The following is a 27,665-nucleotide window of genomic DNA, read 5'->3' on the forward strand; positions in this document are numbered from 1 at the left end:
AGAAAACCGACGTGAAACAACGCTTACGTTGTGTGAGTGAGGTTACTGGAGGCCCAATTACCAATCTTCCCAATCCCCGATTCCCCAACAATCCTTAAATCTTTAACCTCCAAAATGCCGACAACTCACTTGAAACGCCTCTGGTGTTTCAGGTAAACATTACCGGCTTAGTACATAAAAAAATCTTAACAGTTTGTATTTTTTTTTTTTTTTATTGGGACAAGCCCGCCACAACCTCCCATACCGCTGCAACTCCTGTAAGCCAGGATCTACAGTAGATACAAACATGAAAACACCGGAACACTGAAGTCCGGCGCGTCCCAGGGAAATGAATGACTGTCTTGGATCCCGCAACGAAACAAATCAGAAGATGTTATTAGAGGAGAAGAAAAGAAAACGATAGTTTCCACTTCCCTCGGTGAATTTAATGCAGGAGACAGGATGACTTAAGCCTTAAGGCACAAAAGAGACTGCACAACTGGGAGAAGCCCAGTCGCCAAGCACCACGGAAATTTTACTTAAAACTAAAATATTAAATGCTAATACTAAATGGGTCCTATGCGTGAGCTGTTATACTTGCTTCCAATAATAGGTATGGCAAAAACGCCTAAACGCACGGAAATTTGCTCGAGACTCCACAAGGTCCGTGTAATAAACTACACCTGATGAAACAATTAAATTATCCAACATAGTGTCACGCTCAGATTGCCAGAGACCACACTCCCAGAGTATGTGATGGGCGGATTGCTCATGTTGCAACTCCGCTGTCGAACATTGGCACCATGGTGAATCAACGAGTTTAAATGAGAACAATTTGCTTTTAAAGTTGCCATGGCCAGTAAGAAATTGGGCAACACAGTGATCCACCTCCAACCATGTCCTCTCCAGACGCTCATGCACGGATGGAAAGAACTGATAGAGGTGGCGGCCCTTGGTAGAAGATTCCCATCTACACTGCCACTCAGTCAGAAGTTCATCCCAGACGTCCGTTAAAGGCTTGAGCAATCTATCAATTTTGCTTCGATCACGTTGTGCTAGAAAGTTTGCGGAAAAGTTAGGTCTCGCATTATAGTACATGGCAGCACGTCGCTGCACCTCAAGATCGACTGGAAGTAGTCCCGCGAGCACAGGTAGGGCCTCTGTGCTAACCGTCCTATAAGCCTTACACAGAAAGATCAAGGCTAGACGCTGACCTTGGAGAAGCTTTCGCCGTACCGCGCCCACTGTGGCCCTATCAGCCCACACTGGTGCCCCGTAGCACACGCATCCCAGGTAGGTTGCTCCGTAGATGGTTCTGAGCGTAAGAAAAGAGAGACCCCAGGTAGCCTTCGAAATTCGCGTGAGCGCATAGAAATTGTTTTTGGCTTTCTCACTAATAGTCTTAATATGTTCAATAAAAGAAAAGTTTTTTTCTAGGACTAGACCGAGATAGCAAACCGACTCCTTACGTTTGACGGGAACGTTATTGAATTTAATAGACGGCCATGATTTCAAATTTCCTTTAAGCAATAATTGATAGGTTTTATGGGGTGCAAAAGTTAATCGATTACGTTCGCCCCATCGCGAGATCCTACTGAGGCAGTCCTTAGCTAAATTCTCTAGTCCGGCTCGAGTATTTGATTGTATTAACAAAAGGCCATCATCCGCATATCCAGTCAACGTACAACCAGAAGGAAGTGGGGTCGCGAGCAAATCATCAAACCCTAAATTCCACAGATACGGGCCAATAACCGAGCCCTGAGGACATCCCATTGACAACGACTTCGACCGCGAATAATGACCAAGTTTCAGTTTTACAGAACCGTGAAGAAAATAAGTGTATAATAGTTTGTATATGTTACTAAAGCAACCACGACCCTTCAGTTTAAGGAGTAGCATTGGCCACCACGCGTTATCAAAGGCACCGGAAATGTCTAGAAAAATGCCTACTACATATTTGTGCTCAGACGAAGTCACTATGGTTCGGACAGAGAGAGCTGCGTCTACAATAGATTTACCCACAGTAAAACCAAATTGATTATTGTGAAATTTCGGTCCACCGGGCAGCAAACGAGGAACGATAAGCCGCTCAAGAAGTTTTCCTAATGATGGTAAAAGCGTAATAGGCCGGTATGACTTAGGGTCATCGGGTGGTTTATTTCCATTCTTAGGTATTATGCGAATGAATCCACGTCGCCATATACGAGGAAAGACGCCCTCCGCTATACAACGATTAAAGACAGACAGGATCGCGTCAGCCGCAGATTTGCACGCTTCTATTATCATTTTATTTGAAACTTTATCCTCACCAGACGATTTATTCATAGGCAACGTTTTAATAACAGTTACGAGCTCATTGATGGAAGGTAGATCAGACACCGGTGAATTGGGTGGTATAGCCGCCCACGACCTAATCTGTTGATGATAATCGCTATCTGTCTCGGATACATCGTCAGGGATGAGTTCATCGAGTAGAACTTCCGTTGTCTCCTCAATACCAGTGGTGTGAACATTGTTGACTTTTATGTTCTGTACGAACGCCAGATCGACGGATCTGTTGGCTTTGAACTCATGGTACAGAGGCGACCACGGACCCTCGCTTTCCAGCCTCTGCACTACTCTCCGCAACAGGTTACCCTTAGCTTTCTCCACTGAAGCCCTATAGCGTGACCTGGCAACTCTAAACGCAATCAATGCTTCATCAAATGCAAAACCAGTAACTTTACGTTTTTTTAGTCTATTTAATTGTTTGCGCGCTTTACGAAAACATTTACGTTGTTCGACTAGATAATTATTCCACCAGTCACATCTGCGCGTACTGGTCAAGGATCCCCGACCAAACGCAATGTCGGCACAGTAAGTAAAAGTATCCGACATGATTTCAGCACCTTCTTCTGCCGAAAGGTCTTTGCGAGTGAAGTCTGTGGCCTGAGATGCAAATAATAAGCTAAAGAAGTTCCAGTCCGCGCCCTTAGTTTTATATCTAAAGCCACTACTGCAAAGCGTTGGACCCCGGGGTAATCCCGAGACAAATTCGTACACGATCAGGCGATGGTCACTACATGACGCATCCGGTAAGACACGCCACCTATCCAAGCTAACGTCCGAACTAGAAAGTGTGACGTCAATACAAGATTCGCCCATTTGGCTGCAAAAAGTAGGTGGTGCATCAGGGGTGTTATGTATGGAGAGATTCATTTCAGCAATGAATTCTGCAACGGCACAACGCCGCTCCATATCAGTAGCCCTAACTTTGCCATACCATAAGGATGAAGACGCATTAACGTCGGCGCCAATTATAATTTTGGAGCCCGCAAGCGACTGCAAGACGTGACGGAGGTGATGAATGTGAGGAGTAACTGAGTCAGAATATTGAAAGTAACAGCTCACAGCGTAAAGTTTAAAGTTTTCTGAGGCAATCTCCGCCACGGCACAGTGTGACGTCATTAAATTAGTTATAGATGTTACTGTGAAATTAGGTGATCTCGTGACGTAAATTCCAGCCCGCGACCTATTGTTCAGCTGCACTACCCTGTGCCGTAAGTGGGCATTTTGATACTGTTCTTGAACAAGTACAATGTCAAGCTGATAGTCGACTATTAGTTTGTCTAACTCGGACGTCGCAACCCTGTCGTTATGTAGATTTAGTTGCCCTATAGTCAACCTATCCATATTATTATTTAATAGGTGGTGTTTAATATGAGTTGTTCGAGTTTAGCTTTGTAGGTGCCACACTCGGGCGAACCACAACGGTGGTCGTGAGGTTTTTGAAACGTTTGCACGCCACGCATGTTGGAATAAAATTTTTATTATTTATATGAGGGCAGTCGTGTGATTCATGCGCCTCAGCACAATTACCGCAGGTGGGTGTTTTAACCGTGCAATGTTTCCTAACGTGGCCGAACTGCTGACACAAGTGGCATTTAACTAATTCTACATCGTCTATGAATCGGCAAGTAGCCCAATCTATAAAAAGTTTATCTTTTGTCGTAACAAGATGTTTACGTATATTAGCGTCTAGTTCAATGCCAACCCACTTACGACCGTTTTGCAAAGTACGCCGGCGGGTAATTTTACAAGATTTAATAAAATCTTGCTCCTTTACTTCGATTTCCCCACTAATATTTTGACGATACAGTGAGGTCAAAAACGCGGCGTCCTCCATAGAACCCGGGATGTCCTTGACAAGGATACGCGGCCTACGACCTTTTGGCTTTTCCAAACGCAAACCGGCGGTACGAATCGCTGCTACGGACTCAAGCTTCTTTATCTGCCGCTCGTCAGCAACACGCAATACGACACCCGACTTCGCGGTTTTTTTAACTCCTACAATTTGAAAACCGTCGTCGCAAGGTTTAATCGCCTTCATGAGCGCCTGTTTAGTCGCCGATGACGACGCAAAATCAGCTGAGCGCTCGGTTGTCGGGTAGGCGACAACACACGGAAGCGGGGCGCGGGATTCCATCGCGGGCGCGATCTTGCTGGGCAAACGCAGTTTTAACGATTCGGCATATGACATTTTATTATCGACCGTTTTTTTTTCCGCTGTCGTGTAAGACGACGACTTACACCTGTCTAACTCACGTTCCGCATTAGACAATTTTGTCTCGACGCAGGACGATTTCACTGCTAAGATCGCGACTATACCCGTGACCCGCTGGGTTAGCTCAACTATAGTGGTTTTGCTGCCAGTGGCTAGCCGCGAATCGAGCACGACTTCATTAATTTTCGACAATAATTGTGTTGCCTCAGTCATAAGGTCCGTGTAGCCCTTATTACTCTCACTCGCCGGGGATGACAAATTCGGTGAAACGCAGGTTTGTACACGCTTGGACGACCTATCATCGGGAGTCGCGTACGTCGGAGACTCAATCTCGCTAAAAAGCCGCTTCGAGCTACACGGCGGCGATCGCGGAGTTAATCGGCTTTTTCGAAAGCCGTCACGATCGGGCGGGTCATTATGCGACGACATCGTTTATTATTAAGTACCTATATAATTCTCGGCAACAATTGGAAATAAAACTTCGTACGAATATAAAGAAATAAACTATAAAATTACACACAAGTTTATATCTTGCCACCCGCAATAAAAGAAATAAATGGACTTACCGAAAATTTGCTGCATAAAACGTAATTACGTGGATTAATTCGCCTAACTACTTACTTATACCACACTCAGACACAGGGCACACAACATAAACAGCACAAACCGGAATAGGCCACGGAGATAGCAAAAAATAAAAGAAATAATTAACAGCGATAAGAGCACCACTGCACCGTGCGCGCGCGCGGAGGGAAGTGACAGTTTGTATATGTGCAACCTTTTATAAAAAAATATATATTAAAATTAGTAGACCCGTCGAACTCCGTTTCGCCATTAATGTTGTTTGCTGTTTTCCTGCTTTTCTCTTGAATTTTTCCTGAATTTTCTTGGCTATAAACCTCACTGAGCCCAAGTCCCCTTCGGACGAATGCAAAACCGTGGAAATCGTTTCTTGCGTTCTAGAGCTATAGCGTCAGGAAAGAAAACCCGACTTATTATTATAGTAAAGATAGACTAACTATTAGAAATATTTAATAATTAACCTCAAACTATTTTATGCATAGTTAATAATTTAAGAACATATTACGCTTAATCACACACAGGCAGAAGAACTTTAATATTTAACACGTAACAATAAACACTACAGCAGTGAACTTTAGAACCGGCCAAAGCTCTTTACATTACAAATTCAATATACTAAGTTTAAAATTCCATTTAGGAAAGCGATTGGTATTGCAATGGTATGGTAGCAGTGGTACAATGTGTTATTAGCCATTAACAAGAAGCTCGCGTGCTAGCCTTGGGGCAACGAAACGTTTCCTTCCTCCACTTACTGGTACTATATGACTGTATGAGTTGGCATGAGAGGGGTTTTTATGAGGTTGTTAGGATTGAGAAAAAAAAACTTTCGTTTGAAAAAACGGAACTGCCTTCAATTTTTGAATATCAGTCAGGTAATATCCCTAAAACCTTCTCCTAAGTCTGAAAAATGTTATGCTGAAAACCGCATCAAAATCGGTTTAGCCAAACGCGAGATAATTGCGCACAAACATACATACATACAGGTTAAACTGAAAACCTCCTTTTCCAGCATCTAGTCTACTTATGAAGTGCTTATGCTCGGTGACACCACTGACGAACGGTAAAGGAAAACAGAAGTAAACTTGAACTTATAATTTCTAATTATAAGTTTGAAATCCTCAACCCGCATTGAGCGAGCGTGTTGATTAATGTTCAAACCTTCTTCGAGTGAGAAGAGGCTTTGGTCAACAGTAACCTTATACAGGCTGTTGATGATTATGCTCGATGTATTTTCAGATTGATATGAACCGATCAGCCCTAAAATATTCAAAAACTTTACTATCTCAGTTTGTCTTACAAAGTTTTCAACTTAAGATATTGATTTAACAGTATTGTCTGAACTTTTGAGACTGCACTCCACTCGTTACCTTCAAATTCATAGTTATGTTTGTCGTCTCTATCTTGAACTCATAATTTGAGTGCTAGCACAGACATAAGCACATCAAGTTAACCGAAATTCAGACTTAATCGCTTTGAAATAATGTCCAAGTTTGGTTGAAGAAATTCAACAGTTTAGTATACATTTTCAACTGCAAATATATCGGATGTGCAAACTCAAATCTTTTGCATTCTTTTGTACTCGTTGAAGTTACAAATCTGAATGTTTGTTCGTTTGTTTGTTTGTGAACATTTTACTTGTTGTTTTTGTCTAGTTGGTGTGATTACTTCGCTTGCTTTAGGTTGCGCTACAAGCTTAGCTTACCTTTCAGGCGAATAGTGGCCTATGTAATAGTTTACCTAGATTACGTCACTTGTTTATTTATTTAAATTCCCTTTTACAATTCCTTTAGTGCAAGCCTCCAGCACTTATGACTTGGTGTCGTAGTACGAGTTTGCTTTACATTTAACGAGATCGAAATAAACGCGCGTTTGGTGCCGTGATTGGTTGGTTCATTCGATCCGGCAAATCAGAGTATAAGTATAAGCCAAGGGTACTGATGTAAAACCTAAAACATCCTATATGAGTACGTATAACATACATAGTCCATGACTGTATGTAAGTATATTATATGGTTATGTATAAAATACCAACCCAAACGATTTCACTCCCATTATCTAAGATACCGCAGCAATTGCTTTTTATTTACAACGATAAAACTAAAAACAAATGTGGAGAGTAAACGCGTATGACGCAACGTAGTGTTGTAACAATTTCACCCCATAATCGGTTCCAAGGACGGAACGTGCATGACGAGTGTCGAGCAGGATTAGGTACAACACTAGCTTACAGTACCCGGCCGTAAATATTGCACATCGAGATAATTTTGTATGATATTTATCACTATCAGCTTTTAAGGACCCCGTCTTCTCACAAGGAGACGGTATGAGCATTGATGGCCATGCTCGCTTAAGGCAGATTAGTCGTTAAACGTCACTTTAGTATTTGTGAGGTTTCAAACCTGCACCCTCTTGTATAAAAAGGATGCCTTAACCTGCTGGCCTCCACCACCTACTATTTAATATTTAGATCATTTAATTTGTACTAAACATTTTATATTTTTTTTTATAATTCAAAGAGAGTATTCGACTAGTTTTAGAGTGCTTTGCCACCAGAAATGTGCTATATAACTATGCTACGAAGATATAATAGCGATGCTGTGGAACTATGTGACCGTTTCCACCTATTCTACCTGTGTGAGTAAGATGCGCACCGTAAGTATGCGACGTATCGATAGTAGGGAAGCCAACCAAATATCTCTTTCCAGATGTCGATGTGCACTATTTATCGCCGGGTACTGTACAACTCTATTGTACGAGTGTAGTGAGTATTCTATTGTGTCTTATTCCTTTATTTTCATTTCATATGAAGGACAAAGAGGGAATCTCCTTGAAGGCTGCCCGTAATGCTACAGGCACTTTTCCACGAAGAGTAGTCTTGATCGTTCTCTATAGGAAGAAATAGACTTATATAGGGATTTATTTTTATTTACAAGTGCATATTTATTTGTTGATGTATTGAAAGAAATGTAATTCGTCTTTACGATTAATATAATTATCTGTGCCTATCTAGTTTTAACATTGACATAATTTTATAGTTTTTATTTCACGGAATATATTCCCAACATTAAGCAAAATTTTCAGAGAATATTGATTTAAATATATATACATATTTTTAAATATTAATATGTTTACATGCCACATTGTACAATGTACCAGGAACGAAATGGTTTTGTAAGTATATATACTCAGTGCAAATAAATGACTTCTGGTTCTGGTTCAAAACTATTACTAATTTATCCTGTAAATTATTTTTTTTAATTTATTTTTCTTTGTTTGAGTTTTAAATTATTGTAAATTGTACATTATTTATTTATAACTTATTTAAGTTTTTATTTCATTTAGATTTATTTAGTAAGTATTATGTTTAATTTAGTTTATGTTATCCTTTAATATACTTATAATCGAATCAGTTATGCGTACTTATAAATCACTCACAACTAAACTAAATAACTTGACCAACTCAGCAATGAACGATCTCTAACTGGAAACCACTAGTACAACTACCTAATGACTGTTTCGTGGAACTAAATAGAGCACAGCTGCTACTATTGTGAACAAACAGAGCCGACCACCGGCTGAACTGACTTTGGGTAAATATAATAGTTAGTTAGTTAGTAGTCGGTAGTTTTCGGCAACGCACTTGTTACGCCTCTGGTGTTTCAGGTTTGCTTACCAGTAACCAGTAAGGTGATCCGTCTGCTCATTTACCAGCTTATACCTATAAAAAAGATTTCCGTAAACTTAAAAAATACTATTATTCATTTTACTGCCTGTGTCTACCCACTGCTAGTTTAGAAGTCGGTGCCACAAGTACTAAACAAAGTTATATTAAACCTAAGTATATACCTATGTACAATGTATGTATAGATAGTACCGGTAAGTTATATTTTGATATAGTGTACATACCTAGAAAAAAACATAAAGGCCGAATTGAGAACCTTCTCCTTTTTGCGAAGTCGGTTAATAAGGAAAATCACCAAGACCAAGTCTCAGTCTCATAACGAACTCAATCTAGACCCTCCAAATCCTACCACTTATACTAACTAAACCTAATAAAAACTACACCTAACTCCTAAACTAGGAGGCCCTTAATTTACATACATACCCATTCAAATGACGGTTCCCCACTAGTCTGTACTTAATAACCCGTAGAAAGGGACGTCGTTTACCCTTATTTACCCTCCAAAAGGTATGCAGTAAATACCTGGTAGCCAGCATGTCAACCTACCCAAAACTGTCCAATATCTCCAACGGAATTCAAAACTTATTCATTTAGAGTAGAGTTGAAATTCAAGTGGAGAGTTTTGTATAGTTGTGGGGCATCTTGTTGTGCTGCCTTCAATAATGTTCATCTGTTTACCTGACACACATTGCTTGCATGATACTCCGTAATGACTGGGCTAATGACTTGACAAATATTTTTATTGTGACTTCCTTTTATAGGTAGAATAAGGAAGGGCATGCAGTGGGATGTCCTTGACATATTTTTAAGGTTGTATTGCTGTCCTTTTGTCGTTTTTTTTTACAGTTTGTAAAGGTAATAAAAAATATTTCAAAATAGGTTTTTTTAAGTCATGTAATATCCCTAAAACATTTTCCTAAATCTGAAAAATATTATGTTCAAAATTGGTTCAGCCAAACATGAGATAATAACGCACAAATATACATACATACACTTGGTTCGAAAACCGTGTCAAAATCGGTTCGGTCAAACGAACAAATTAACATACATACAGGTCAAACTGAGAACCTCCTTTTTCTGAAGTCGGTTAAAAACGTTAACACTAAATATGAAAGCCTCATAAAACCGTATCAGCTACGAGTAACCATAAACGCTTACAAATAGCTTTATCAAAGCCATTTCAAAGCGATGATCCGTTTAAACTGGCGGCCATTGTAAACAGTTTACAAATAGTGCGATCCGATCGCCATCTTTGTAGGCTTTTGTCAATAAGTGGTATCGACAGGTCGCCTACTCATTGTTACCAACACCTTTGAGCATGTGATGGTAATAGATTTGCTACTTTATCACTAAAGCTGTAAGGTCGGAAATCTATTAAAAGAAGACTGACTGGAGAAGTCTGTTTAGTACTAATGATGTTCTTTCTTTGGGTCACAATCTAAAAAGTACTTTAAGACTTCGTAATTAAATACAAATTAAAGGGTCGCCTAATTAGGGAAAGAATTGTCGGTTTTAGTATTTAATTGTGCGTTGATTGAGTGGTTTTAAGTAAAAACTTTTAGGACTTAATCACGTCTTCTATTCAATGAAGGTTTAGGCAGATAATAGTAGCAAATTCACATGTAGTCGTCATTTAATTATAATATTATAATGTAACACTCACTTTTCACTAGTTATGTTATGAGACCCATGAAACAAGGGAAGAGATTATTGTCATATACCAGAAATTTCCATTTACCATTATATTTTGACCTAAATATTTATTGTAAAAATCTTGAGCGAAAAAATCTAATTTAGCCATCAATGCGTCATGCACATGCAACAATTATTGGCAGTTATGTATATAATTTGTTTAAGTCAAAATAAAAATGGTCACAGTAATTAGAATCATTGCTACTATTAAACTTTTGAAGAATCGAACCCGCTACCGCTATTTAACTAATATAACAGTCACATTCCCTATTCATTAAGTATAGTTTCACGTCCTATCACAAATTATTTCATTCCACGCTATCCCTGGTACTTGATAGAAACACAAATATATCCCCGAAGCCCTCGTAGTACAAATAATTCAAACACTTATTGAAGTATTTGTTTCCGTAAGTGACAAAGTTGGACAAGTAATATTGATAGTTTCCTACGTAACAGCCATCTATCAAGAGGATATGGGCGAAATGTCACACTCTTATATTCAATTTGTTTTCAACAAAATAAAACTGTTTCTATGTCCAGCATAATAAATAACTAAAAATTTTATAGGTTGACTAAGACTGCCTCGTTAGCCGAGTGGTTGCAAGTGCGATTGCCGGACAAGGGGTTTCGGGTTCAATTTCTGGAACGGACAAAGTATTTCTGGGCTTTTTATATGGCAAAAGGCTCACCCTGTATTACACGGGATTTATAAAACAAATGGTGAAAAGTGTGTACATTGTATAGTAGTATTACGTATTGTAATATGCACTTCTGCCTACGATTAAAAGGCCGTGACGATAATTATTATTAGGTTGATTTAAACTTAAAGGAAAAAGACTTTAAGACTAACTAACAATGATAATTAATCGGTAATCTTTCTCTCCTCTGCCAATCCTTAAAGAAATAACAGACATATGTTATACAATACCACTGAAGAAAACTAGAAAAAAATTACAAATATTTCACAAAATAACAAATTAACTCATAAACTTTAAAATGACAAATAAGGGTCAACCAACACCTACAATAACAATACAAAAAATGGCCCGCAATTCATTAAAAACAACTTGACGCCATAATGTTTTCGTCGCTAAACATTTCGCAGAATAATATTAACAAAATACTTTTCAGTGGCAGCCGAGCCCCGCTCTGTGGGCATCGCACAATATAATACAGTCTGCCACGCAAACCCACTGCTGTGACAAATTTGTATCGACATAAACTTACTAAACGGGCCTAATTTGCCTATTTGGCATTTTGACGGCGAAAAACTGTGGAATTGAGGGGCAGAAATACCAGTCCTTCTTTTTGTTTTTGGTGCAAAAAGTAGTAGAAAATGAAGCAATTATTTGTGGCGCTGGTGTAAGTCACACTAGTATTATATGTTTGGATGTTTGTCCGTCAGACACGCTGAAAGTACTAAACGGATTTTGATTAAATTTTGTATAAAGACCGGGTATAAACTGACTCTAGTGATTGGACTTTTTATCCCATGCCGCTGGCACAAACTACTTTAAAATAATTAAAAATCTTTCTTAAACTTTCAAATACAAATACCATTTGGTGTTCAGTTCTTGAGAGACTAGGAGCTAGCAATAAATGCCATTTTTTATTCTACTAACACATCATAAGAACGTTACTGTATAGTATTGGATACATAATCACCTAGATCACAATTACAATACAATAAAACATAACCTAAATAAATAAATATAAAAAAAACAAAATGATACTTCTAAACAATACCGATTTAACGTCGTCAGACGAAATTCCATCAAAATTTCATCAACAACAAAGCTTAGGGCCTTAAATCTTCAATTTCATATTAAAGATCGGAAAACGGACAGACAGCTAAATGAACAGACCGCCATCTTCATTAAGAGACAGAGTTTCCCTTCCAAAGCTTCTCTGGAACGTCCACTTAATGAAGATTTGTTTCGTAGAACTGTGGAACGCAATGTACAAATATGCTGGCGGTTTTTCCAAGCAAACGTTTCTTATTGGGCGAAGTCTAGCTACGTTTCAAGAGTTTTGTTTTTTGTGTTGTATGCTTTATATAGTATTTAAGACTGTCCTTAATGCGTCTTACATCTACGTCTTAAGTACCTCTTTACCCTTTAAAAGCCTATGTCGCATATAAGCGACAAATATTTCCTCGTCCCTGCCGCTCGTGTCGTATTGCTGCGACAGAGAACATGCATGATTTTTCGTTCTATTCACACGATTGCTCCTTCTTATTTTAGTGTAGGTAGATATATTTTTGTCGATTTGTAGTCGCGGATGTGTAATTGATATTTAAGTAGACAAAAGTATACACATTGTAACACCCACTTTTCACCAGTTATGTTTTGAGTCTCATGTAATAAGGGCCTATTGCCACCCACCCGGCACCATCTCCATGCCACGCTAACGCTACGAAAACACAGATCAAATTCAAAAACATTCATCGACTTGTATCGACAATAATAATACCTTCAGAAAATAATGGTCCAACAAAAAAGTAAGCTTAAGTGACAGTGGGCGTACATAGCTTAGGGGATAGATTGCCAATAAAAAAGTATTCTACAGCGGCCACGTAATGGAAGGTACCGCGTAGGTGGACCCTCCATAAACCCTGACAATCTAGAGGAATTCAGAATAAACCCTTGTATGTACCAAGCTGTTTTTATAGCGAGTGAAAAACAAAATGCTAAAATTTGTATGTTTGTTTGTTACTTCTTCACGCCAAAACGGCTGAAGGGATCAAGATGAAATTTAGAACAGGGGTAGATTATGGTCTGGAATAACATATAGGCTACTTTTTATCACACGGAAATGCGGGCGAAACCGCTGGCAGAAGCTGTCTGTATAACTTTCCAGCCTTCTAACCATATCCAAAAGAAAATCATGACATAAAATATCTCTGGAGCGATCTGAGAGAAACACAAATACACTTTCACATTAAGTACGGATATGTCAAGTGCGCTTATATACGATCCCTCAGCTCGGTCGATAGGACTGAAAAACCAGTCTAAGGTTGTTTTTCAAAAGATATATGCTATGTAACTATACTGCGAGGATGTAATACAATACAACAAACTATTTTAATAGTGACTTTATCCCAGTAACTATCACATAGGTATTACATACGAGGCGCATTTAGAAATACAATCACTCAACCAATAACAAACCAAATTCTAGAATTTCAGTTTACCAAGATATGAATCCTCGAAAAAACCTATACTAAGATATAACTTATTTCATAGCATAATTTCTTAGAACACTGTTATACCGGCAAATGCCCTATAACCTTTTCGAAAATTCGTTTCAATTATCACAGTATTATATACCTTGCTGAAAAGCTCTCAATTTACCTGATAAAGTTTCGTAATACATAACGTAAAATAAATAAATAATATTTCGTGATCTCATCTTCCATGAGAGATCGCCAATTTGAATTAAGGTAAACGAATTGAGTTGACTTCATTGTGAGAAATATAATCTATACTTATTTAATACTAGCTGTTCCCGCGACTTCGTCGTAGAATACTCGTAATGACTTCTGTCAGAATTTGGGTTATTTATTTTATTTTTCAAAAATAAAAGTAGTACCGTACCGTAGTAGTTATTTCTTAGGACATCAGTTATCTGTCAATAAAAGTCATGTCAAAATTGGTCTAGCCATTTCAGAAATTAGCTCACGCTAATCTGTGATCGCTAATCTCTCTATCTGTCTGTTTGTGTGACAAACAAAATAAAAAATTGGGATTTGCATGTTAAAAAACAAGTGTTACGCGATAATCCCCATACTTGGTCAAGTCTTGGTCAATTGGAAATTGTATTCAAATAACATAAATTTTCCTTTATTTTATGTTAGTGAGTTACAAACATAAAAGTCACATGTCACACGTAGAATTATGTATGAAAAACAAATTACTCACACACACACATCAATAATTTATATTTACTATTGTAATCTTCAAACACAACGCTACCTCCCATTAAAGCCGTGGCAGATAATTTTAGAACACCTTATATATAGACACTTAACAGCTACTGAACAAACATCCTTATTATTGAGAAGCGTACACTCTTACCTCCGGGCCGTGAGAACTCCGAATATACCTAACCACAATCTAAAGAAGAGTTGAACAAAATAAATACATAACTAAAAATGTTTCTTCAAACATAATTTTCTTGGTAAAGTTAAACTCTTCGCCTGAAACTCTGAACTAATTACAACTTCAAAAAGTTCGTTTCGTTTCAGTTTTCGGTGTTTTTAGTGTCGATTTTATACTGAAATATCGGTAACTTCGTTCTTACGTAGGTCTTCACTATCGAATCGAGCATCAGTACCCTTAGTACGAGTTTGCTTTACGTGTAAAGTAATCGAAACGAGCACTCTGACTCGCTGGTTTGTTCGAGCCGGCCAACCAGAGCGCCGAACGCGCTTTCGTTTCGACTTAGGGTACAGATCTTTATGAGTCGAGCAAAGTGTTATTTGATTTTTATATGTGGAAAGTTTAGTGTTTATGTTCATTGTGAACAGCCAGCGATAGCTCGCTTGACTATGGACCTCCTCGAGCGTTTTTTTTTTTTATGATATATCTAAGCCGGTAAACGACCAAACATATCACCTGATGGAAAGCAACGCCGCCGTCCATGGACACAATACAAGTGGTATCAGTGCGGTTAAGCCAGCCCTTTGTAGCAAAGCCAGTGTTCATCAGTGTTCCAAAGTTTTCATGGTTATATCTACGGTAGAACGTGGCTTACATGACTTACAGCCGCTTTATAAGATTATGGCAGGCTTGAAAAAAGAACTCCACTCATGTCCGTATGGTTGATTTGACCTAGAGATGCTTTCATTAGATACTTGAAGAGAGATTTAAACAATAAGTTACCTAACATGAGCACATTTCATAGCAAAGAAAGGACAAAATATTACGCTGATACCAAGTAACTAAGGAAAAATGGCGAACAGTTGTCTGCTTCATAGCCAGCGAAACGTTAAGTGGTAGCAGAAATACTGGGTCAAGGTTTATAGTCATTTAGTATGGGGATCCATATCCCTACGTGACGCAATCTCACTGCCATCATGTCCTACAGAAAACAGAGATAGTTGTGATATATGAACTTAAAACGCTTTACTATTTGTGCTATTGATCTTCAGTACATTGTATAAAACCAAGTTGCTTTACAACGTATGTGACACTGTTTGCGTAGTTGTTTAAAATAATTACGCAACAAATTTTAATGAGGTTTTGATAGATTGATTCGATAAGAATGTTTATGTGTATAATAACTTCGAATTTAACTCGTAAAAAGTCGCGAGCAAAAGCAAGTATAACATTATAGGGAGAAATATTTAATATTACAAATTAATACATATTTGGATATTAATTCAAAGTCAGGTCAGTTACAAGACTTCACCTACATAATATGGTTCCACTTCTAGATGCTGCAAATGGCTTCCTACAACTTTTGTTAGGTCGCCTATCCACCCTTGTATACATTAAAGTCTATTCAATAGTTTATTTAGACAGAAAACAATATTCCTTGCATTTTAACGTTCAACTGACTTTAACAGTTTTTTTGTCTTTGACGTTTCGTATTTTTTTTATATTTATTTATTATTCAATAGTACACCAATAAAATTTACACAAAAAAAAAACATTTTCTCAAAATGAAACCTTATAGCACTCAATTTTACAGTAAAAATTACCGATGCATTTCCTAAACACGGCCCGGAATAACTGGCATACAATATAAATGAGCAAACAAACTAATATTCCGGCAATAAATTCTTCGCAGTGGACTAGTTATCGCTAAATGAAAGTGACGGGTGACTGGGCAATAACCACCACGCTCGATCTACTCTGCCAGGGAGACAGAACCTGGGGCCATGTTAACACCTTGTTACATGTTAGTACAACTTTGTTAAATTAGTTTGTAGCAATTGAGATTTTAAGTGACTCTGCTAATTGGTTGTCTGATAACGTGATTGTGAGAGATCGGTTGCTTCGATGTTTTTTATTCAGAATTTAGCTTTTCTGCCAACGGTTTCAACTGCGTTTCTCGTGCATTCCAGATTTTGAGATTGATTACTTTTACCAATATAATAATTGGTAATTGTTATCTGATAAGTTTTTAAGTAAAAATTATATTATTCCAGTTTTTTCGATGACATAAATTGTACACTAACTCAATTTAGCAATCTATTGAATGTTGTCCGAGTAGAATAATTATTTTCGACACAATTTGGGACATTGATTTTTTTTCTAAAAAAATAAATTCTCTAAAATAAAAGTATCCTTAGTACATCAGCTACCTGCCAATAAAATGTCTGTCAAAATCAGTCCAGCTATTTCAGAGTAATCTCTGAAATTGCTGGATTTTCTAGCTAATGCTAAAACAAACAGACAGGAGAAAGACAAAAATTGTAAAAAAAATAATATTTTATAGTGTGGATTAAACATTTCTTACAAAATCTAATATTAAAGCAAATATTAATCAACCCTTATACACCAAATATACCAAGATTTCCTTTCCACTAGAAGCATTGAGTGAATTCAGCCAATTTGTAAACCATCCTTCCGTCCCCATGCCAATACACAATCAAACTATGGGCATCGACTTATTGACCTAATTAGACCCACATATGTATGTATGTATGTATTTTGTGTACATTTGACATTCTCACTATTCAATGTCGAATCACCGCGTCTCGTGTCGTGGAATGCTGCTCATGAATATGAGCCTCTAGCTTGGCTTGAAACTAGTCGAGTTCCTCGTCAAACAGTTACGTGTGTAAGCCGAGAAAAAAGAATTAACAAAGGTTCCTTAAACAAATTTATAGATCAACACAATGTGAATTGAATTGAATCAATTCACAGTAAGTATTGAACTAACATGAAACGTTAACGTAATTGATATCCTACGACAATAAGAACAAAGTACATTTTCCTTTATTGAATTATTAAAAAATCCAGATACTTTGAGCAATGTTAGTTTTCTCTTAGCAGCGTAATGTCAAAGGACACTTAGCTGGAACGACCGTGTTTGTACAGCTCTCGACTGTAAACTGAAAGGAACTAACTTTTTATGCAGTCCTACTGTTTCAAGAGAAATATCTCTTCAAGTTACCATTAATATGAAATATTATAAACTAGGATTTTATTCTTCATTTTATTGCGTGTTTATTTTATTTTGTGCAATATCTTATTCATGCATGCCTGCGTAAAAAAATGAATTTTATTTCCTGTAACATAAAGTATTAAATATAATTCGTTAGTTAAAGATGTTTAAGAGCCCTTAACATTGTAAGACTACCTACGATCTAACCGAAACTTATCTTGCGTTCACTCGACACAATAACACTGTCAATATATGAACAGCAAACGGAAGAAAAATAAAAATACAGGGTGTGGCCGGAAAATGGCATTGATACGTCAAGACATCAACCTGTAGAGCCTCTCTGACACAACCTGTTACTCTCCGAGCCAACACCTTTATACGTACACACAAATACACAAATATACACACACACAGTTACATATACGTACCCTTCGCATCACCCGGAGCGAGAACGATGAAGTTTTCATGTTTATTTTTTTGCCGACACCAAAATCTAGATAGCAAAAATGTTTTTAATACTGCAAGTCACCACACTGCCTTCAAACACACCGATTTCAAGGTTAATGCAAAATTAATACAGTTACTAGCAAACTAGAAATATATAAGCGATTTATAATGTTTTTTTGATATATATAATATTAAAAAATATACAAATATAGCTAGTGTTTATATTTTATTTTTATATCTCAGCGGCCCGAGTGGCTTAGAAGCGGGCGACGCGGCGGACGGTATATTCGCGACTGATTACATGCCCCGTGGTGGAAATAGGGTGAAAAGGACACACTGATAACCTGAACGCTTAGTGACGTAAGTACACAAACCAACGCAGTGAAAACAACTGTATTCTCTTCTACATAGGATTGGAATTCCACTGTGAATAAAGTTAAACTTTTGAAGGATCCGTATTCCTATCTTGCTCCCACATTCATCTGGTTGGACGGAACACAGATACAAGATGAATTGAATTTATACCTCCACCATGTAGTTCGATTTATTTAACGCATTTTGCTATACGTTTCTATACAATGCTGCCTTTGGATGGCAACCTTGTGACACTGTTGTGGAAAACAAGCAATGGATAGGGTAATTATTGGAATACATTTTCCGACGAGAGTCGTAGATGGAATTGGAATTTATTTCATCGTCTTACATGATTGTTCTTTCAGGATCTTAGATTATTTGTAACGAGAGATATCAGTGTCGTGATCACATTTCTTGTGCTCAATACATTAAGATTATATCACCTTGGAGATTTTCTTGATAAGATGGGAGAAATCTATCTTCTATTATATTCTTCTCTGTATGAAAATGTCTGTTAATGCTATATTTATTTAACTGCGTCTAAGGCGTTTGAAAGGTTCTGAATTTGACTTTCAAGGACTTTGCATTTATAGCCAACCTTTGAAGGCATTTTAAAGGTTCTCGTCGGTTGTCATGGCAACGGAAATGTTAATGTGGGCGTAGGAATTTAGAAATCCAATGAAGAGTAATGCCATTCTAAAGATTTCTCTATTTCTGTTTATACATGTATTTTGTTCTGTTGTAATATGTCTTTCGAAAACCGCCTACAAGTGCTCTGGCGTTTTTGACTGACTTAAAAACAAAAAGTTCTCAGTTTTATCTATTTGTATGTTTGTCCGCGACTATCTTGCAATTTCCTGAAGCGATTTTGATACTGTTTTCAGATAACCGTTTGTTACTTTTAGGTGCAGATTTTAGTACATAAACCAACTTTTAGGAAAGTAGGTTGAAGTTTTTGTAAACGGAGTTTATTAAGAAATATTTTTTACAATTAACTTCGACTGTCAAGCAATGTGTCTCGTAGTTTATTTTGCGTGTCAGGCAAAATACTAATGGATAGTTATTTTATGTTAACATTATTCATAAAATTTTCAAAAACAATAATCTAGCAACTCTCCTACCTTAATAGCATTGGCGATACATCCCACGAAGCAGGAAAAACAGACGTTTTATGCGAAAAGCGACGATAAACCACTTTTCTACCTACCCACTGCTATTTATTCAAAAAAGAACACAAAGGCAGCTTAGGAAAAAAGGTATTTCGTGAATTTCCTCAGAGGCACGCGTGGAAATTACATATGTACATGAATAAATAAAAATACATACAACACAACTTTGTTCATTCCTAAGAACTTCACTATTTGTACAATCGACTAATTTCATGTAAGACCGTCAAACTGTGTACTGACAATTTATTTTGTTCAAATTAAGATTTATTTGTAACTAGGGACCCACACCAGCTTTGCATGAGTGCAATAAATATTATTTTATATTTTTTGTATGTAAAATTTTAGTTCCACAGGTGACCAATAGAGGTGTTTTAAAATTAAACATACAAAAAAGTTAAACATATAAAAATTACGTCTTCGTTAGCGACTATCGACAAATACTATTGTTTCAAACTCATGGTAGAGGTATAAAGGTTGGCAGATAACTTGGCAAGATTTTGTTATCATTTTTTCAAGAGAATTACTTTATTAACTACAAATACGCGGACGTTCAATAGTCAGCGCAACGTCGCCGCGTCTGCGCACGATGTTTGTGAGGATCAATCCCTGTGCGATTGGCGGAACTATCATAATTATTTAAAAAAAAAATTGCCAAGTTACGTGCCGAAGTCTATACAGTAATGCACTTTCACGGACTGTTTGTGTTGATGCAAATTATCAAATACCCTAACCAAATATACGGTAAGGTATATAGGATATATAAGATATATATGAGAATTTTATTTACACAGGAAAATTCGTCGATTGTACCTCTACACGTACCAAGGGGGTGAAAGTTTAACAAGAAGTAATTACAAGTAATGGTATTACTGAACTTGTTGTAAGTCAAACTTATTGTATTAGTATTTTTCCGAATGCCTCTGTTTACGTACAATACAAATAGTTTATTATATTAGCTCACTTTTATTAGTCGTCGACAGAACTTTCGTACTTTGATTAATTTGTGACGAGATAATTAAAACAAATACAGTCGACTCTCGTTAATCCTAAAATATTTCGAATTACCGAATGGTCGGATAATCGAATGGTCTGAAATTTGAACTTGCCTTGGCTCTCCCACACTTAAGTTTAGTTTGTAGCCTCTCCAAAAAGGTCTTCGTGTCTCTGAACAATCTCGCAAGACAAATTGCATGAATTATATACAGTAGGATATAATAAAAGGGAAATCTTAAAAAGGAAGTAATGGTTCTGCAAACTCTGAGATCCTTGTGTCTGCAACTTGGAATTATAGAGAGTTTTACACTAATGAGTTCGAATTTACATAGTCATAGTCATTTGTTTGCGTAACGATGATTTTTTTGTTAATTATTATGTTATCGGTTTACCCACGTTACTGTTTGACGAGAGACCATACTAGAGGCTCATATTGATGAGCAGCATTCCGCGACGACGTGATTTTTTGTTCGAATTACCGAGTGCAAATAAATGCATTGATATAGTTCGAAGTATAAAGAGATTTTCTCAAGACCTAGTGATAACTTCGAATTATGGAGAGACGTCTGTATTTAATTTCTGCTTTATAAGTTCCGATACTAAATACAAAATCTCAAGGTCTCTAATAAAGTGAAGGAATTATGTTACAATCTAAACTCCTTTTGTCTAAAAAATAAACTAATTTTAATAAAAGTTTTATTTTTGTTTGTTTGTTTCTGGGAAATATTCTGTAAGTTTTAAATTTCCAAACCGCTCAATGCGTAAAGCGTGCCTCTTCTCACACAAAGAAGGTTTTGCTTTGGCTAACAGTGGACACTTTGATGTTTGTGCATAATTTGATGTGTAATCTCTTGAATAGGCTATACATTTTTTAGCAATGTATTTTGTAATTTTAGGGCAGATTGTGTTTGTGTGACTTTACCTCATGTACACTATCTGTCATTAAAAAAACATACATAAATGAGAAAAAACACAAAGCCAAATTGTTTCAGTTGTTTTAAATAAAGCTATGTTCAAGAACGCGAGGTAGGCTGTCCTTACTCAAGTTTAAATTAACTTTTGTTGGTCTTTCAGTTTTCAGGAAAAGTCTGTAGATGGCGCTTCGTTTGTTTTATTAGTATTCGCGGTTTTACTGGTACGTTAATTTTTGGGGTTCCGCGATTAGTGTCCGAGTTGTACAAAACATTTTCATTTACGTACATTTGAAATATCGAAAGTTTTATTTAAATTACTGAGCATTTGTGTTTTAGCAATAATAATTATTATATTACGGTAAACTAAATTGCCAAGTACGGATTTTTAAGAAAAGTTTGGACGCCAAGATGTCGTCTGAATCATTATGCTTATCAATATTGTATTACAACTAGTTATAAGTTTTATGTTCAACGGTTCTCGGATCAAATTAATTATTATTTTTATGGAGATAAGCCGGTAAACAAGCAGACGGATCACCTGTGGGTAAGCAATTGGCGCCGCTCATGGACACCCGAAATACCAGAGGCTTTACAAGTGCGGTGCCTTTTGAGGATTGGGGAAATTGGGGAGTGGAGTAATTTACCCGCCGGTAACCTTAAGGAACACAACGCAAGCATTATTTCTAGTCGGTATTTTGTGAGGCGGTGGAATCACTCTGGTCGAGCCATTTGTGCCGAAGAATGGATCTTCCACACTTAAAATTATACCTGTGGCAAGGCTTCTTCTACATGTGACTAGTAAATTGAGACTAATTGAAAACTAGTTTAGTATGCCAAGTACATGTAGTTACCTCAGCTTTTTGCTCAAAGGAACAACAGCCTTAATGTTACAATGCATAATTTACTACGTAAATGAAGACAGTAATGTCATATTGAATTTGATTTCCATTCAAACTATCCGCAACCTTCGCAAACGCAATTAACTGTAATCCGATACCATTTAGTTCCCAAACTCGATAATCTTATTACCATTAAATAATCTTACCGTGACGCAAATTTGACTCTTATCTAAGATGGTTATAAAGACTTTTTTACCATTCGTAGATTCGCCTTTATCAATTAATACCATTGTTTTGTTTATGGAATCTTAAAATTGGAAAACGACTGGAATAGCTTAAAAGGACTATGGCTACAATGCCGTCTCACCATTATAGCCCTATATTTATAAAAAATATAAAAAGCAAACACGAATTACCTAGCATTTAAAAAACATATTGACTACGATTTCGTAGCATAGTGCTACGAAAGTGCTACGAGCCTCGTAGCAGCATGTTAAGATTTCTACATTAATAATATAGATCGTCATAAATGTAATTCAAAAATCTTTCGTTGCTACTTTACTATACTTACTATACAAATATTTTCAGTTATTTCGTTGTATTATAAACTCTGTGTACGTTAATAATAAGAAATACAACATATAAACTAGCCAAAATGTATCACTTGAACGAATTGAGCACCATTCTTTATGAGTTTGGCAAAGTTTCAACTAGTGCCTACGTGCATTGAGTTTAAAATTGCAACACACAACAGGTTGTGATCCCAATTCCTTCACTTAATAGTTTTATATGGCCGTAACTTACCTTCTAGTGTAAATAAATAATATACCAAGAAAAACGTAGACGAGAAAATTCGGCGGTTTGTTTGACGTAGTTGTAAAACTTAGCTTGGAGAGTGTCAAGATAAAGTTTTTTCACACTAACACATTTTCACTTACGTTTTAGTACATTCTGCTTTAGTATGGCTAGTACTATATGTGTAGACAGATATTTAGAAGTACTATGTGTAATATAATGGAACTAGTGGTCGCCTAGTGGTCGAAATTCGACCATATACGCTTTAATTTACAATACCACTTAACATACGTTCAAGGATAATTTTTATTTAACTCAAACTCAAACAAACTCTTTTATAAAACTCTATTCATATGAGACGTGAAAATATCATCGCAATGTCTATCGATTTTGACGTTTTGTCAAATACGATCAGATACTATGCATGTGTGTGTAATGTTTTATTTATTGATTTAATGTACTATAGGCTATAAAACATTACGCTTTGACTAATAATACCAAATTAGCGTTCTGAAACTTCTCCGAAAGTAGCTAGTGTTCTATAAACTATAAGTATACCAAATTTTGATGGTCTCAGGCAATCGGTTTACGCATCTTCTTGCAATCTTTCGTACTGAAAGAGTCAGAGTCGCGGGGAGAGGAAATGAATTTGGCTCACGTATTAATGGAGGGCTATAGAAAGCTTGGTTCACTAAAAACGTCTTCCAGTCATATTGACAATGATGATTGATCACACTGTAAGCTGGCCAGACAAAAGAATCAAATCACTATATATGAGGTACACCTTCCTAGTTATAATTAAACCTTATTTAAGTAACCATTTAGCTATACAACGTTATCTAATCACATCACAAATCAACAGACTATAACTGGCCACTGCTGACCAAAGGTCTCTTCTCGCACGGAAAAGGTTTTAATCACCATGCTTGCTCAATTTGGGTTGGCGATTTCAAACTTATAATTAGAAATTATAAGCTCAGGTATCCTAACGAAGTTTTCCTTCATCGTTTGTCAGTGATGTCGAAATAATCTTAGAGTACCAGATTTTACGTTCACTAGACCAGCAAAGCAGAAAATCGTATTCTATGTATAACATAAATATATACAATAATCTCGTATGTCCAGTCCATCTGTCTGTCGCATTCACTGAAACACAGTACATATTATTTTCTTCCACGTGACGCCATTTCTAATATATTTTGTCTGCTCCTGACAAACTTGTTTGACCGTGAACAAAATCTGAATTGTAGATATACAACCTTTTTCAAGGCTTCAACGACAAATGTGGAACAATTTTGTTTTCACTTCACTCTTATTTAATTGTAGGTTGTTGATTTATTGTTTAACATTGCGCCAGTTCTTTGTGACCTTAGGAAACTATTTTTTTGTTACATAGTTTTTGCATAAACCCTTTATTAATAAGGTTTTGTTTTTATTTTTAGGTACTTACAAGCTGGCATTAATGAACACCACGCTTGCTCAATTTGGGTTGGCGACCTTTCAACGAAACACTTATAATCTAGAAATTATAAGCTCAGGTACACCATTTTTAACGATTCTACACACGCAGTGACCACTATCGATCCTAATCAGAATAATTAACAAACGTTCAAGCGATTTTGGCACTTCCTATCATTTTGTCAGTGATTTGACTCGCGAATTGGCATTTTAAAAGGGAATAATCTTAGAGTACCAGATTTTACGTTCGGCAACATTGCTAGACCAGCAAAGCAGACTGCCTTTATAATTTATTTGTTTTGTTTTCAACAAATCGCGGAGATCTTGTATGTAGATAACATAAATATATACAATAATCTCGTATGTCCTTCCATCTGTCTGTCGCATCCTCACTTAGCTGAGAACACAGTACATATTATTTACATCAGTTATCATTTATAAATCTAATAATTCCAAACGTGACGCCATTTCGTAATATACCCAGAAACATTTTGTCTGCTCCTGACAAACTTGTTCAGACCGTGAACAAAATCTGAATTGTAGATATACATACCCGAACACGCTTTTTCAAGGCTTCAACGAATCCAAAACAGGAACCTACCGAAATTTTGTTTTCGGTTCACCTGCGTCATTGGCGGTAGGTGTAGGACGCCGTGACGCCTCTCTATTGCCACTCCTCAAAGACACTTACCGCTGCTATAACAGCGTTCTTTGTAGGCTTAGGGTAAGGTAGACTTATGAGAAATTATTTTTTTGTTACATAGTCACATTTTGCATAAACCCTTTATTAATAAGGTTTTGTTTTTATTTTATAGGTACTTACAAGCTGGTAAACGAGCCGACGGATCACCTGATGGTAAGTAATCGCCGCCGCCCATGAACACCCAAAACACCGGAGGCGTTACAAGTGCGTTGCCGGTCTTTTGGAGGTCAGGATTTTAAGAGTTGTTGGGGAATCGGGGATTGGGACGATTGGATACCTCATTCAAACAACGAAACACGTCGGTTTTCTATGAGGCCGAGCTGGCCCATGCATGCCGAAGCCCAACTCTCCCACACTTCAATGATTATTTTGTGCCTCACGCCAAAAAATCAGATTTTTCCAAATTTTACACTTTATTTTAGACATTTTTCTCATCGATTCTAAAATTAAAATAAATGACCACTATCGATCAATATTAAAATAAATCTAATACAGAATAATTAACAAACGTTCAAGCGATTTTGGCACTTCAATCTATCATTAGTTAACTTGATAAAATCATTAATTTGCTTGTCACTCACGAATTGGCATTTTAAAAGGGATTGATTGCAATCACTTCCCTTGATTGAGTCCACGCCATCTCATAATTATAAAGTTTACTGTTCGTAGTGATGAACGGCAACATTGCTAATAGATGACCATTTAGATAAAATATGTTTGTAGGACTGCCTTTATAATTTATTTGTTTTGTTTTCAACAGCTGTTAAACTGTGATTAATGTTAATAATCACAAGTCGCTGAGATCTTGTCGGAATAGTGTAGATAACTATTTTTTATTTTATTGTCCGTCTTGTAGACTATTAAAATTATGAGTCACGCATTTTTTATTAAAAACAAAGTTCTTACTTTAATCACAAATACTTTCGAATATGTATTATCGATTTGCAATATTGCGTGATATTACTTCTTGGTACATTTTATACGTAGACATGACGTATTTGCTCCCTCTCCTAAACTTTGATTCGTTTTATCAAAGTATTGTTCTATCTTATATGAAAATATAAAAAAATCTTTTCATTGCCTAACTGACGGGCTAAGTAGATTATCAATTTTCATACCCAGTCATCGTCCCTATTGCCGAGGCGAACCTTTAAAACCACATCCACGTAATATCAAGAATTACACATAATTTTGATACATATGCTAGAGCATTTTTATGGGATAAGTAGCAAAAAAGCAGGCAGATCGACTGATGGTAAGTATTCAGCCATTATCTGTAAAACCATGCACCATAGTGTAAGTGCGACTTAACCGGTTCATTGACCCTGAAACTCCACTGTCCCGCGTACTACCTTACCTTACCTTACCTTACCTTATTCCCACTGCGGAGACATCATATTATTTGAACTTACTAGTCCCGTAGCAGAGAGGAAATATACTGATGTATTTCAGGAATAATAATCAACTGAATCGTTTATAATTTCTGAATTTGAATCCTCCTATTAGAACAAGCGAAAATTGCATTTAAACATTGTTAAGTGTGGGAGGGCCTTGCTTCGGCAAGAATGGGCCAGCTCGACCAGAGTGATACCACGGCCTCACAGAAAACCATTATGAAACAATGCTTGTGTTGTTTTTCGTTGTGTAAGTGAAGTTACTGGAGGTTCAATTACTCCCTTCCCAATCTTTTCAATCCGCGATTACCCAACAATGCTTAAATTCCTAACCCTCGAAGGCCGGTAACGCACTTATAACGCTTCTGGTGTTTCACGTGTCCATAGGCGGCGGAAATTGCTTACCATCAGGTAAAAAAAAATACTGAAACGAAACACACCACAGTAGGAGATGCCAGCTCCCGAACTCAAAACCACAAGAATAAAGTACTAGACAATTTAATTAAATATGTTTTAACATTTCACTAAATAATGGAAAAAGCCGGTACGATGCCATTAAATACTTTATACAGGTGACTCACTCGTGGGTGGGACCCATTAAGTTTATTGAGTTCGTTTTAAATTAAATGGCTCTCTCCAAGGGGTCACTTATTGCATTCGGTCAAGGTCATGAGATAAATTACGAGTAATAATACTTTGTATGAAGCCTTGTTAGTCATAGTTAATAGAATTAGCTTGAACGGTAGTGTTATGTTAAAAAATAAGCTTAGAAAAATATATTAAGTGGATTTCCCTATTGAGGCAATTAATAATCGGTTTTTAGTTTCCAAAGTAGTTATAAGTTCTGCTGCGATGGTGGAACGTTTAGGTGATTGGAAAAAATGAGCTGGATATGATTTGCCAGGCGAGCAAGATGGATTCTTAGTTGTTCGCCTCTCGTTATAACTCCTTGGTGCTACGTTTAACAGGTGCATGGGTATTTGTGTACCACGTCAAAGGCTATAA

The 27,665-nt window shown here is 36.8% G+C and overlaps 2 protein-coding genes across 3 annotated transcripts in view; one reads left to right on the plus strand and one right to left on the minus strand.

The window, feature by feature from the left end:
• LOC118268877 (calmodulin-A) overlaps window positions 1-18,329 on the minus strand; it is a 222,845-nt gene extending 204,516 nt beyond the window's left edge. The window contains exon 1 of one of the 2 annotated variants that reach the window (XM_035583659.2): window positions 18,023-18,329. In XM_035583659.2, the coding sequence (XP_035439552.1) occupies window positions 18,023-18,061 (39 nt within the window). In that variant the 5' untranslated portion in view covers window positions 18,062-18,329. The remainder of the gene's footprint in view (window positions 1-18,022) is intronic. The other variant, XM_035583660.2, reaches the window with a different exon arrangement.
• LOC118268878 (troponin C-like) overlaps window positions 1-27,665 on the plus strand; it is a 266,651-nt gene that overhangs the window by 175,588 nt on the left and 63,398 nt on the right. The gene's annotated exons all lie outside the window — the stretch shown is intronic.

The sequence above is a fragment of the Spodoptera frugiperda genome, chromosome 2 (assembly GCF_023101765.2).
Source record: "Spodoptera frugiperda isolate SF20-4 chromosome 2, AGI-APGP_CSIRO_Sfru_2.0, whole genome shotgun sequence".
In the NCBI taxonomy this organism is placed as follows: Eukaryota; Metazoa; Arthropoda; class Insecta; order Lepidoptera; family Noctuidae; genus Spodoptera; species Spodoptera frugiperda.